This window comes from Ischnura elegans, chromosome 12 (assembly GCF_921293095.1).
Source record: "Ischnura elegans chromosome 12, ioIscEleg1.1, whole genome shotgun sequence".
NCBI lineage: Eukaryota > Metazoa > Arthropoda > Insecta > Odonata > Coenagrionidae > Ischnura > Ischnura elegans.
This window is the reverse complement of record NC_060257.1, coordinates 16876741-16891429: the sequence shown is the minus strand read 5'-3', so window position 1 is coordinate 16891429 and position 14689 is coordinate 16876741. Positions and strand designations below refer to the sequence as shown.

At 37.9% G+C, this 14689-nt stretch overlaps 1 protein-coding gene across 1 annotated transcript in view; it reads left to right on the top strand.

Annotated features, from left to right (window-relative positions):
- The first annotated feature begins 1862 nt into the window (after nt 1–1862).
- The window catches only part of LOC124169557, a 166730-nt gene continuing 153903 nt past the window's right edge, over nt 1863–14689 (top strand). The window contains exon 1 of the mRNA XM_046548197.1: nt 1863–1982. Within this exon, the coding sequence (XP_046404153.1) occupies nt 1941–1982 (42 nt within the window). The 5' untranslated portion in view covers nt 1863–1940. The remainder of the gene's footprint in view (nt 1983–14689) is intronic.

The window sequence follows — 14689 nt, the reverse complement described above, 5'->3', positions numbered from 1 at the left end:
CTTGACTGCTTATGATAACCAAGTGGCTACCTATAGTAATCATAAAATGGTGCGATATTTTAAGGCAAAAATGCTTGCTAAAGCTTTCTATTAGGAAGTAGTTATTTTCGAGCCTGTGAATGAAGTGAATTTAGGTTGTTCATATGCAGTTTCTCTGTATGATAACGATATAGTTAAGGGAAATGTGTATAAAAGGAAACAGTATTATTTCGATCCAACATCAGCATTATTGGGGAAAATAATATGAAGCACGTTTACTTCCCTGATGTGGGTAAATTTGCCTTTCAGGGGCTACATTGCCATTTTCATGAAGTCATAATTTTTCAAGACTATGGCATGAAATGCCATCGTTCTCGCATGCTAATGGGTTCATAATAGGGAAAATATTTTACTACTTACTGCTATTAAATATGGAACGGGAAAGTGTATTGACTTCATAGGAATAATTATAAGTGTTGATGAAATGGAGGACCTAGCTTTGGGAAACGGGTTGCATTATGTGCATGCATAAGTTTCATAATAGGATAACGAGAAGGCTAAGTTTCCGGAGGAAGAAACGGTAGTTTAATATATCAAATAATTGTCAGACAAAATTTGCTGGGTGTTGCGCAAGGTTGTTAGAAATGGAAGCGAAAACCTAGTTATTCCGAGTGCAATTTATTTTCTACCAGTTTAATCTTTCGCCTGATATTGGCTTAAAACTTCGAGTGCGGTCGCAAATAAATTTCATATGTAATAACATGCTTTTTGCTTTCATTTTATGAATATTGAAGACATAAATTAGCTTGTTGTAATATTCCACAATTTTATGGATCATGCTGTAGCCGATTAACTATTCGGAACGCGCTTTTAAGCCATATTAATTATTAAAATTTCGCGTGAAGTATTTAGATATCCTAGCGTTCCTCTTCGAGGAATTTCAAGGAAATGAATTAGCCCCCCTGACAAACTCTCAATAAATAAGTAAATTATTCTCGTGATTTCAACTGAGTAATCTTCTCAATCTCCATCGCTGCCTACGTTGTGATGACATCTTTTCCCATCGTTATCTGAGCCGATGGTGCCAGTGAAAGCCCCTGAATGGCCGCGCTGTAGGCGCGAATGTATATGCTGTACCAGTAAGCTTTAGCTCACCCCAACCAGCCAGTTTACAATTATTAATTTAAAAAATAGTGCATGTGCACTGTTGTTGGAGTAAAGTGTTGTCTGTGTGAAATAGAAACTTAAATTTAAAATTTATAGCATAGGGTAGAGCGATTCTACAATAAGAATCAACCTATATGCCAGCTTTATTTATCTTTGGTGGTCATGTTGGGTCAATTCTGATTGCTAGGGACCGAGTTTGTTTTCTCACCATTTTCAAGACCGGGTTCCATGCTTTAATGCACCATCGTCTTTATGGAAGCCTTTATTGGAAAGCCTCCTATTAAATCTTGCTCTTATTGTTCAGTCTTTGATGAACTCTACCATCGCCTCTATCGACCAACCTTCGCGCCGAAGTAGTAGGTTTTTGTGCAGCATTAGTCGGTACGTTTGGAAATAGATCATCCAACTACTGCTCAACCACTCAGAACACACTTCCAAGCTGTATCAATCTTTATGCTCATATTCCACTCTACCTTGTACTCACTTAATGATTTTTTTTCCATTTCATTTTCCTGCTGACCATCCTGGCATCGCCTCGGATCCATTGCGCGAATCATCGGGATGCTGAAAACAAAAAAACAACGGATTGCGTCTCTCGGCGCCTCTCCGTAGGGCGTAGATGGCCTTGCAGCGGGCGGCGATTGTGGCAGCGGGGATCGTCGGGGGGTCTCGTGGCTGACAGTAGCTGTTGCGGCTCGGGTCGGGTGGCCGCCGTCACCTGGGTGCCCTACTGTCCGCACCGGGAGCGGTGCTCTGCGGGCGCCGCAGTCGGAGAGCGGGCGGGAGATGCCGAGATGCAGACGATGGAGATGAGCGCCAAGGCGGAGTGCCTCAAGGTCAGTGCCTGGCCCTTGTTTACTTACACGTACAAGTTTGGTATGGGATTATCTGGATATTTATAGGATTAGTCATGAGTAAAAAATTGCCTGCCACGGTGGTGGAGGATCAAATTCCCTGCCTGCCACGCAAAAGGTCGCGGGTTCGAGACCCGCATGCTTGTGTTCGTGTGATTTTGATTGTTAAGTTAAAAACCCCGACGTAAAAGGCCAATGGTGCTTTTTTCGGTGGTACAGGAATAAAAACATTAAAGGTTAGCTGAATCCACACTTCGGCGTGATACGTTTGCTGAAACCGGCTGCGGCACAGCGCCACCAGTCCACATGAGGCTACTAACAAACGAATGTTAATGTAAACTTTCTTAATATTTTATCTTGCAGCTGAGGATGAATGCGGCCAAGTAAGACCTTAATAATGACTGTGTTAGATGGACAATAATACTGATCGTACTTGGGTTAAAATGCGTTATACAGTGTAAAATACACACAGTAGCTAGTTAAATCAATGACCTATTTGTCAGACAGATATTTGAAATTAAAATTCTAACTCAATAAATTAATTTAAACAATGGGTGAATTGAAATATCAACTACGAAGGTAATCCATTTTCCTGCGGTAAGCGTGGAATACCACGAGGTACTTCTATCAACCAGCTGTATACCCTGAGGAGCATTCAGGGACAAAACAAGACCCTTTAAAGAAGTATCGGCAAAATATTACTTAATTTCTGTGACAAAACAAAATCCGCTATAAGCCGCTGGTTTTGCATAGAATTGGGTTTTTTAATGGAATGTTTTTGCTTGTAGTCGGGGCTTGGTGAATTAAGATTTAGGGTCGCGGTTCTTTTGTGTTCCGACACACGAGTCACAGAGTTCCTCCCAGTTTTGACGATATACACACCCCCATATAAATCACATTTTAATTCGTAAATACCCTATTGAAGCCTGGGTTCGAGCGAGTCCTTGGAGTTTTCGAAATGAGTAATTTGAGTTCTTGGTGAAAAGAAACGGAGTTGGTACTTATCATTAAGAAATGATTTTGCTTCTTTGTTAGAAACTACATCTAAATAAGGAAGCCTAACCCATTTTTGTTTCATGTCATTTGCAGATTGTAAAAGTAAAATGTGTTTATTGGTCATCGGATTTCTATATACGTATTAAGTTTGTAGCGTGTCAGTCTGCATTTTTCACAGTCACACTTTACGGTCTATCTCAGTTGTACCAAGTGCTACAGGGATGAAGTTTGGTGCTTTCGACACTGAATCTCTCCACGCACATTTCATACTTGATCCCAGCGCTGTAGGTTGCCATTGCGTAAAAGTGCAGGCAAAAAACGTGCCAAAAAGTGCCAAAAATACCCTTCTCACGAAACGGGAGACAAAGAGTAGCAAGCCGCAATTAAAACCTGACTCCCCACTGCAAAGATTCTCCTTTGCAAAACTCTAGCAAAGAAGAGCCAGGCACTGGCATGCCACAATTAATTTCATGTCTTCCAAACTCCTTGTAACCACTTCTTGCAGTTGGCCCATAATTTTCGTGATTGGGCCATGGTTCTCATGATTGGGTCATGACAAGCAGCAAGTTAGCAACCGGTAGCGCTGCAAGGTCAACCTGGGAGCATAGCACGCAAGTGGGCACCGCTAGTCTTTTTATATTGATGTATAATGGCTACAAAATAAAATACCCCTAAAAACCAACTGGTATTTAACCTTCTGAGTTGAAATAGTCGTGGGAATAGTTTTTACTGCTACTGATTTACTAGTTTGCCTCTAAAAAACGACTAACAAACTGATACGTAACCTACTAAGTTGAAATAGTTAGTAATGCTACCTTAGAATGGTTCACCTCAAACAGACGACAAACTAACAGGTACGTAACCTCCTATGTTGACATAGTCGTGAAAATATGTAGCTACTAATACTACCTTAGAATTGTTGAATTCAAACAGACGGCAAGCTTACTGGTACGTAACCTACTAGGTTGAAATAGTCGTGAAAATATTTAGCAATGCTACTTCAGACTGGTTCGCCTAAAACAGACGAGAAACTAACTGATACGTAACCTACGAGGTTGAAATAGCCGTGAGAATGGTTCATAATGCATGCAGCAGTGTGTGTTCATGTGTTTCTTTTGTGCACAATTTTTATCTAGTGCTACGTTTGCACTTCTCACTAGGCATTCCCCTAGAATTTCACATAGCTCTGAAAGGATTTGAAGAGTGTGTGGAGAAAAAATGAATCATTCGTCTCTTTTTTTGTAGTAGTTGGTATCTGGGAGAGCTAGGTGGGTTTCCTTCTGGAAAAAAGAGGCGATGATGGAAAGAATTTCGTCGGGCGAGAGGGGGGAAAAAGCACGAAAGGCTTTTAAGCTCGCGAAAATTTCTAGGCCTTGATATAGGTCAGAAAGCAAGGCGATGATGCTGCGAGACGCTAACTTTCGGTGGAGGAAGGCAGATTTTTGAATGAATGGAAAATTTTCTTTTTCTTCCCACTTTTTCCTTTCTGCGGTATTCATAATCGATGGGGGTAGATAATGAGTTCATGCATTCCTAATGCTTTGAAAGCTGAAGGCGGGGACCTTTTAAAGAAACTTCTTTAGTGCGGAAAAGTGCGGCGTTTGATGCTGAAGCTGCGGCCTTTCTCTCTTCAAATTATTATTTACTCCTACGATTCTCTTCTTTCAATGCCGCGGCATTGAATCGATTTTCCATATTTTTAAATCGAGCTTCCTCCTTTGAGAGGAAATAATTACTAGCATTTCGGATTAAACTTGACCCCGTTCGGAACTAATTAAATATAATTACACCCTTTAAAAGTTCAAATGATTACAGCACTATGCCGCCCTTGAATACTCATACAATTAATGCTATCGAAAATAATGCAGCATACATCACTCAAAATGTGATCGTTAAAAAGCTGAACTAATTTTTTTTTCTACTTTGAGGGAAAATGTGGCGTTAAATATTATTGTTCTCTCCACCCTACTATTTTGGGTCATTTAAAGTTGAGATATTGACTGATTTTAAGCATTTTTAACCAAAATTATTCCACTACATTTAATGAACATCAATGTTTGTTACTATGACAGTTAAATGACATTAATAATTTTACTCTTCAATGCTTTAGTTTATTATCATATTAAAATTACATGAATTATATTGGCAGGTCTTATCCTAACCTAATAACGTGCTCATACTCTCCATGCGCAGCACGTTAGTGCTATCGAGACTTTCAGTTTATTATCAAGTAATATTGCTCACATAATGCCCTATTGTCTGCCGATGCAGCCTCCTTTCAATTGAATACAATGAGGAGTTAAGCATTATTTGTAGAATTTTTATTAATTCAACGTAAAATTATTTAAATATTTTCAAAAAGCCGATCGAAGTCGGAATTTTCTTCTTTCCTTTTTAGTAAATATCTAATATATGAAATTCTCGTTTCACGCTTTTTTGTTTCCAAACTCCTCCGTGACGGCTGGTTCGATTCCTATGAAATTTGGCGCGCGTGTTCAGAATTTAGAAAAAAAAACATCCAAAATAAGCTGAAATTTTAGCGTTATTGGCTTACTGTCCCCTTAACGACCGTCAGTATTGTTGATGTAGTTTGAAATTTCTTCTATCGATACAGTTTGCGATGCCAGCGAAGCTGTAAATTATCTAGCAGAGTTTTTAAATTCAGTGGATTTGCCGGGCATGTCATCGCACTGTTTACAACTGAAGATTGGATTTTCGGTTATTTTGATTCTTAATTTGAGTCCACCACGGCTGTGCAATGTTACGCGAGTAGTCATTTGAAAATTAATGGAAAATGTTGTCAAAGGCGGCATTATCAGACCACAAACTTATGATACCAGATCTTGGAGAAACTTCCATATACCTAGGCCGACGACTGAAATTTATCGACAGTCATACAACTACTTAGGGCCTAAATTGTTTAGTATGTTGCCGAGTAATGTAGCAAACTCGGAAAAAAGATTTGCATTTGCAAGGATAGAGGGATTTGCATCCGCTGTAAAAAAAAAATGGCTTATGAGGTGTGAGGAAGTAGAGTTTCTACTAAGAAAGATGGCTTAAAAAGTTTAAAATAAAAGGTATATTGTATATTATTAGATATTCTATTATTTAATTATGCGTTTATATGAGAAAAATAGTTATCCTTGTGCAAATATTTGAAATACCATATTGTAATAATGAATGCAATCGGCAAGAGAACAAAAAACTGAATGCAAAGAAATTTTACTTCTCATGGTAGCCCCAAAACTATACAATAAGGGGTACCTATATATTCCATAATTATTTAAGTATGTCCTAATGTATATATTTGAATGTTAATGGAATAAAGTTATATGTTATTATTATATATTATTATGTATGGCGATTTCCAAGGAGGAGTTGTAATAGTAGAAACTAATCCCTATTCTTCTGTTAGATATGCCAATAGAAATCAAACGGGTTCATTTTCCAATTAGACTGACATTCGCAATGACAGTCATTAAGTCTCAAGGACAAACGATGTATGTTTGCGGCTTAGATTTTGGATTCACCGTGTTTTTCACTTGGAAAATTATTAGTGGAATACTCTCACGCGGGTAAACCATCCATTTTTGCTTGTGCTGGCTAACGATGGACTCACTAAAAATATCGTACGCTCCATTGCATTAAGAGACTAATAACTGTTTAGTGTTTACTTATTGTTACAGGTCGTCGTCTTTCACAGCGGTCCATTCTTCTTTGAGTATTATGCTGCATCCCCACAGACTTACAATAAACCAGTTATTTTTATTTGACCACCAAAATATTCTATAGAAATAATTTATATAGCAAAACAACGTTTTCAGGGTCAGTTAGTACTAAATTAAATTCTCGTGTCAAATGGTTTTATTCGCCTCCAATTCATAGTGCATTCCAATTCATTTGGGTGGGGATATAAAAAAATAATATCTCCACATCCTTCCAAAGTATTCAAGAGGTGGTAATATATCATTTTAGATAGGTTAGTATTGTAATCTACGCACAAGTTTTCATGCTCTTGGATGCTCGCCGATTTTCCTGTCTATTCTAACAGAACTAGGAAAATGGAGGGAAGCAGTATTTTTTCATTTTCGTGACCCATTTCCACTTGTCGTTAAAAAACCTAGACGTTTTTTCCGGCAGAAAAATCTCTACGTTTGTTGCATTTCACAAATATAGTGGTTCATTTTTGAGTAGAATAAATGCCTAACCAATCGAAAAAAAATCAAAATTCAGCTTAATATTCATAGGAGTAAATGTTACAGCCACCGGAAACGTACATTAGGCTTTTCACAGTCGGATGTAGGTTTCCCACTTCCCATTACAATTTTGAGGCGCTTAGGAAACATCATTTTTCGAAAATAAAAGCCAAAAAAACATCGCTGGTGTGTGAGGCTTAGCGGGGTAGCAAGCACCGAAAGGACTGGGAAGGTCGAAGGACCACTTCGACGAGAGTCACGAATTCGAGAGGTTTTTTTCACTCTCCGTCATCATTCTTCGGGATAAGTTTCTGAAAGGCTGTCCCTCGTTGTATTCATGGCTATTTTAATTTTATCGACTACCTTTTTTTTTTAAGACTGTCGCTAGTTGTTCTCAGATTCGAATTCAGCTCAGCGAATATGACGAAAGAAGTGTTCTCTCAAATGGCTTACGAAATTCTTCTCGGTACAATCCAAGTAAGTAAAGTAACCATTCATAAATTTCATTTAATTAAAATTTTAATGAGAAATTGTTCATTCATTCCATGCAGCCATGTCGATATTAGTACAATCTCTTACAAACTTTATTTTACCTGGTACATTTAAATTGTATATGAGACCTTGTAAATGAGCAGAAGTTTGTAAAAATAAATATTTAATTACCAAGTGAAACCACTCTATGTATGTGCGTTTTATATCGCATAGATTATTGAAGATTTTAAGGATGAGATTAGGAAATAAAAAAGAGTTTAACTATTTCTATTCGCTGAGCCTTTGCATAGATGATTCTTTCGCATTAAGGCGGTATGGCTTTGTAATTGGTGCAAAAAATTAATATTTAGATTATGTAACTATTTATATTCATGAATTGCACATTCTGAAAATATCATTCATCAAATTTTGTTGTAATGCTATTTGAGATGGATATATCTTTCTCTTATTACTTACTATGCGTATTTTGACATTGGAAAAATATTTTTTCGCACCCAGGGGTGTTGCTATTGACTGTGTGAGGAGATATCATAGGTATCGGTGAAGTATTTCATTATCCCTGATTAGCATTTTCTGTCTGTCTCATAAAACTATCATCTTGAGTGGAAAAAATCTTTGTTAGACTTTTTGTAACACGGCTACCCTTTTATGAGTAAAAATTGACCTTATTTTACGTGAGATGAGTCATTTTCGTCATTTTTTTCAAGTTGGCTTTTAGGAAATGAAATAAACAGTAATTGAGCAAGTAAAAAATTGGTGCAATTTTAAAGCCACACTTGAGATGGAGTAAAATTACACTTTCTGTTCTATTTTATCAATGTAAAAATAGATATTATTACCTCCACCGTTCGGGATGCAGCACTGAGTAAGTTATTTTCTCCTAGTTCCTCTTTTAGTAGTTTCTGGATCAATTTTGATCGTATCTCGTCCATATCATTCTGAAGGTCCGAATTCCTCCTCAACTGAAGTTGATATTTCCTAAGTTTGTAAATGAGTTAATTATGTCTATTCTTCGTTTACTTTATCCTAGATATGTAATTTTAGCATTTACATAGCAAAACTAAATACCTATTTCTTGCCTTGAAATAAATATTATTGGAGATCGATAATCTTTCGTTTGTTATTTCCTCCACAAGAGTGTTACTCAAATTTATTTCGAAATTATCACAGAATAAACAAAGTATCAGGGTGTAAAATAATAAAATAAAACGAAAAAAGGCAATAAAAACAGTTTAAGTATTAGTATACTTTAGTATTGGCATTTTTACGCTCGATCATAAATAAAGCAATCGTGGTTTTTAAGGCTAAATCCGTCAATTTGTAAATGGAGCTGCAAAAATAATTTGCAAAGGATGAAAATAGTTGGAATAATGATGAGGGGTCAATATGATTCCCACCGTGCTTAACTGCATGCGAAAAATTCCGCGCCTCAAGTGTTTCGGACGCACCGCGGTCGTAACACGACTGCCCAAGGTTTGTTACCCCGTGTATTTGGAGTGATTTTGATTTTATCGCCGTCGATTTTACGGGGACCGCTTTTCTTTGTGCTTCACAGGGTTTCATGTAACTCATTTTATGAGATGAAAGGAAAAGGAAACAAAGTTGGCCGCGGAAAGGAAGTCGATCTCAGTCGGAGAAGTCGGAACGGTAAACGACCCGCCACGAGTCACGCTCGATCTCATGGTCACGCTATTGGAACTTTTCACGTCCGCACCGTTAAGAACACGTTTTTTTTACCTCACGAGGATATTTTGCCTTAGTTTTTGTTTCATTTAAAAAAAAATTTAAAACTCTGGATTAGGTTAGCTCAAAATAAACATGGTGCACAAGTAGAAAATAATGGTTAGTGAAGGTGAATATGAGAAATTAAAATGTAACTCAGAGAATGTACCGGAAAAAAGCAAAACTTCTCAATGGAGACCAAATATACAAATTTAAAGGGAAGAAGACAAGAAGTGATATGATGTAGAATTCCATACCTCGGGGAGACATAATCGAAATGAACAAAATTATTTTCTAAGACTGACTAGAAGCCAGCGTTTTACAGGTTGAGAATCTTAGGCTACTTGTGATGTAGAATGATAGAATGCAAAGATAGAATCAGTGAAATGAATCGCAGGGGAGTATACTAACTGGTGTGTAATGATTGAAAATGTGTCTTATTTTGGCAAAACTAGGAGAAGCTTCTACACTAAGATTAAAGAGTACCGCTCATATTTCATCAATAATAATCGTTCCCCGAACTAAGCCAGACATCATAGAACGTCATCACAAGGCTGGTAAGGCTCTCGACGCTCGACCAGAAGGCATCACAAGGCTCTCGACGCTCTGGAGTAGTTAGAAATTCTTCAGGGACAAACTTCTCACTAAGTGTTATTAGTCAACGAACAATTATGTATTAAACTATTCTACCGTTTAAGGTAGGTTTCCATGGAGTACTTAGGAAGCATTCTGTGAGCCTCATTTTCCTTCATTCTTTCCTCTTCAATTCACAGGAATGCTCTCTCTCATTCTATCTAAGAATCCTATTGTCTACCTTCCTCTCCCTCGTTTACCCAAAATTCTACGCTCTAAAATTGTTTCAGCATCTCCTTCCTACTCGCTCCATCCATGCCTCCTGTCCCCTCTGTATCTCATCTAAAAGCTGCCTATCGTCACCCACCATGTCCAGAACGAAAGAATCGACACCACATCGATTACCGTCGATAGTAGAATTTTATCTCGTCCGTCTGGTCTCGTTTGTTGAAGTTTCGGCGGCGGGAATCGTGACGCTGGATGTTCTAAAGAAGAACCCTTTTGTAAGGTTTATGTCTGTTGCACATTTGAAGCACCATGTCAGTTGAACGTGACGAGGAATCATTGTTATCCAACTACCAGGAATTACTCGCCCGTGTCGAGGAAATACGTAAGAGAACCATTTCTGAAGAATAATACACGCGCTTGTTGTGCTGGATTGTAGTTATCAAGTATGACTTTGTTCGCAGGTAAAGAAGAATCATACTCATGAAATTAACCTATTTTTGTTTTACTCACCCTTCCATCAAGACCTACCCACCCACCTAGATCCACTACCGCCACCGAAATATCCCAACTTCCCCCTACCCCACGTGTCCCTCATAGCCGCAATCACTTCACCCTTCGTCCCACACCCGCCAACCCCCTCTCCCCTCCCACCCCCATTGGTTCGTTGACTGGACGCTTCTAACGAATCCTACTTAACCTTCTCTCCACCCAGTCCAATCCATCCTAATGTCCCCATGACTCTTACCGTATATATGGAATTGATGTGCATTAAGTGCCTGAAGATGATACGTGGTATCGAAAGGGGTCGCTTCCAATAATAATTGTGGAAATTGGAATTCCCTGTCTTCTCTGTGCCATCATTTAGGAGTTCCATCATGTTCCGCCAGACGCTATTGCGGGATGGTGAGGAGAGAACCTATTATTGTCATCATTGTTCTTATGTAATGACCTATCATCGGTGTTGTTCAGAAGAGAATTATTTTCTAACTTTTATCTGCAGTTTTCTACGTCGATTTTCGATAATTTGCGCTTAAAAGTACGTAAAAACTGCTATAAGAAAGAAGTCAATCATATCAAGTTTCCTACTTTTCCACACCAAGTTATATTAAATTAGGCTGGTTCAAAATTTGTCAAATAATTTTGAAGATTCAATCGCGCCGACGATGAGCCAATCGTGGCGCTATATTTTTTTATTATTTCTTGCAAAAGAAATACAAATCATATGCACAATAAAGGCAAGTGAGTTAAGTACCATTGGGAACAATCATGCCTACAGGCATTAATACCAAACGTTACACATATTTCATACTTGTATTACTTTACAAATCAAATTAACGCAATTTGCAAACACAATTGATGCGTATTCAGGACGAAAAATTGGGAGCGGCGACCAAACACCACTACTTTCGATACATCACACCCTTTTTGTTTATTTTCGTATCCTCTACAAGAATTATTGTTCATTATTATTTAGCCCCAATTGTTTTCGTTGAAAATTGAGCCCGTTTGTATACAATTGGCATTTGTCGGAATAATAGGCGTGGTAGTTATAAATCTTCTCCTTGGAACATATCATTCATAATTTATTGTTTTAACTAGCGTGATTTGACTTCTAAATCTGCATATATTTTGTAATAAGTCGGTGTCGTCCATAGATTTTGTTTGTATCTTGTATCTGATGGCATAACTCTTACCCGTTTCATTTGGTCTCAACAGAATACATGATATAGTTGCAATCAGCATTTATCCTATATATGGAGCAGCGACCAAGTTGGAGTGTACTTAAAAATATCCGAATTCGGGATCGTGTTGGTGTGGTGGCTACAGTGTTGGCTATCTACGAGGTGAATCAGGATTCAAAGTATGGCAGTGGCGAAGATTTTTCAGATAAAGCTCGGTCCCTGCATGATTGCTTCGTGGAGGGCACTTCAGGTGAAGATCTCTGTCCGTCGGATGGGACGTTAAGCCGCGGTTCCGTTTACGTCCCTTCCCTACCCTTCCCTCATGACATAGGGACACTAAACCTTACGGAGAAATCATACGCCTTGAACGTGATTCGGACCCGGATCTCCCAGATTCGCGTCAGGCTTTTTACCACATAAATTATGCCTAATCAACTTCAGAAAAACTCCATATAGGAAAAAGATGCTTTTATAAACTTAATTTTAAAATATCTTAGGTTTTTTTAGAAAATTTAATGTTTTCATAATTTGTTATAGGATTAAATAATAATAATTAAATAATTTTAATATTATGCTCTATATTTCATCACTTGTTAAATGTATATTTTCATTGCAAAATTAAAAATACATTTGAGCTGATGAGCCAATATGGATAACAAAGACTGAAAATGTGGAGGAAATTATGACCTGCTTCTATAATTCTTTTCTTACACACAATGTAAAAATCTTTGCGATATCGATACACTCTGGTGAAAATAAAAAAAAAATCAATAATTTTCAGTCGATAGTACAACTAGGAAGGTGCGTATTTTTGGAACTCTCTCAAAAATACCACTATTCTTTTCTCGGTTGCACTTCCTTGAATCAATGTATTAGAGAGTATTTGTGTTCTAAGGTTGGGGGGAACTGCGAAAAAAATGTTTATCCAGATGTTGAAATATTTTTTCGTCTCAGTGAGAGATTTAAGGGTTGCATGTTCGTGCTATTTCGAAAGTATTCCCCCCCTAACCTCCCACAGTCCTCCGCAAGGCTTTCGATTCCTAAGCCCCGCGCATGCTGGGAAAAAAAAGCTTCTGTTTCTCATCAGCCAATGGTGGCGGGTTGCTATTACTTTCCACCTCATTTCATTCGGCTCAGGGCCGGCGGCGAGGGAAAATAATGGAAGGGATAAAATACTTCTCCTCCCAGATAATGGCGGAGGATTTTTCCATCGCACGCGAAGTAGTCCCCTCCGATGTCCCTCCTATCGCACCCAATCGCACACATATTACTCCGCGAACCTTACCCCCACCCGCCCTCCACAGCCATTATTCATTCGTGCACCCCTCTTCGTTCTAACATCTGCTCCTATTTCTTTCACCTCTCAGCGAAGTCTCTTTTTGGTCCCTAAAGTACTGCAGGGGTCGGAGTTATTGAGAAGAAGTAACTCCGTTAGCGGTGACCGATGACTTCTTGGCAGTGACGCTGTGACCGGAAAATAGTTTTGATTTTACCGATTTCGTCAATTGATCTGAAAAATTATAATAAAATGGAAAAAATCTTTTACGCTTAAAGTGAAATTTTTCAAGGTTTGTAAGCTGAGCGTAGAGCCATCATAAGGCAATAATGTAAAAGGGCTTCAGTTAGCGCAATTAATTGCTGATAACTTTAAAAGAAGCCTGGTGACTTTGTTTTATTTTTTTATTCTTATGTTAAAGTAATCAACGTATCAATATTTTCTTAAAAACTTTCCTATTTTGGTTGTGTATTTTCCTTCATTATGCTGAGACCACTATCACCACAAGTGCTCATGATGATTTACTAATGCAATTCCCGGAAAACCCCAATTCATCATTTTCAGTTAATGGAATGCGGCTAGAAGACCACATTTTGAAGGGCGATGGCTGTGGTATTTTCTTTAGTTCTCGATGAAAAACAATTGAAGGAGAATAATGATTGGTATGAGAAATAAAAGAAAGCATTGGAAGTTTTATGCAACATAATTAACACCTTGCAAACATGGTTGTTCGGTAGGAAAGGAATATATAATTCATCAAAGAATGAGATATGAAGTGAAACACTTTGCTTTTTCCACATAAAAAGTGCAACGCGTTTCACTTCATATCTCATAATGGATCTCCACAAAGTATCTTCCTCATCCATCCAATTTACCATCAAAGAATGCTACGTATATTAAGTGTCCTTAAAAATGGGAGGTCTTTGATACAACTATTTACCATCTAACTCTATGCAAATACTTAATATTAACCTAAGAGTAACCAAATTGTTATTTATTCTTTCGTATTTTGAATAAACGATGGGATCATTAATTATTTGGTGGAGATGATGTTGTCTTTTCCGACATTTAATAAGTACTGTATTTAGCCCAATAGTTATCGCATTTTCATGCTATAGTACAATCCACTCAAACCTTAAATTTCATCATTATCTATTTTGTTTTCATCTGCATAATACCGTACTAGCCACCCATATGGTGTTTGGCAGGGGCTGTTCAATCATTAGCATGCAAGAGAATCTGCGCATGAGCGCCACACGATTATAAAATATTACGCGTAATAACAAAAATATACTTCCACATTTACGCAAAGGCAAAACTTGCCGATGGATAGTAACTCCTATGGAAAATCCACTTAAGGTGAGCACGATGGAAAAAGAAGTACAACCCTTAAACCCGCTTGGGGTCGTCCTTGCATGCATCGTTCTGGCGAGTTACGCCAATAATTTAATTAGTTGAGATACCGTTGCTATCCTTAATGGTTAGAGGAAAGATTGAAATTTTTCATTATTCTTTGTGTCATTC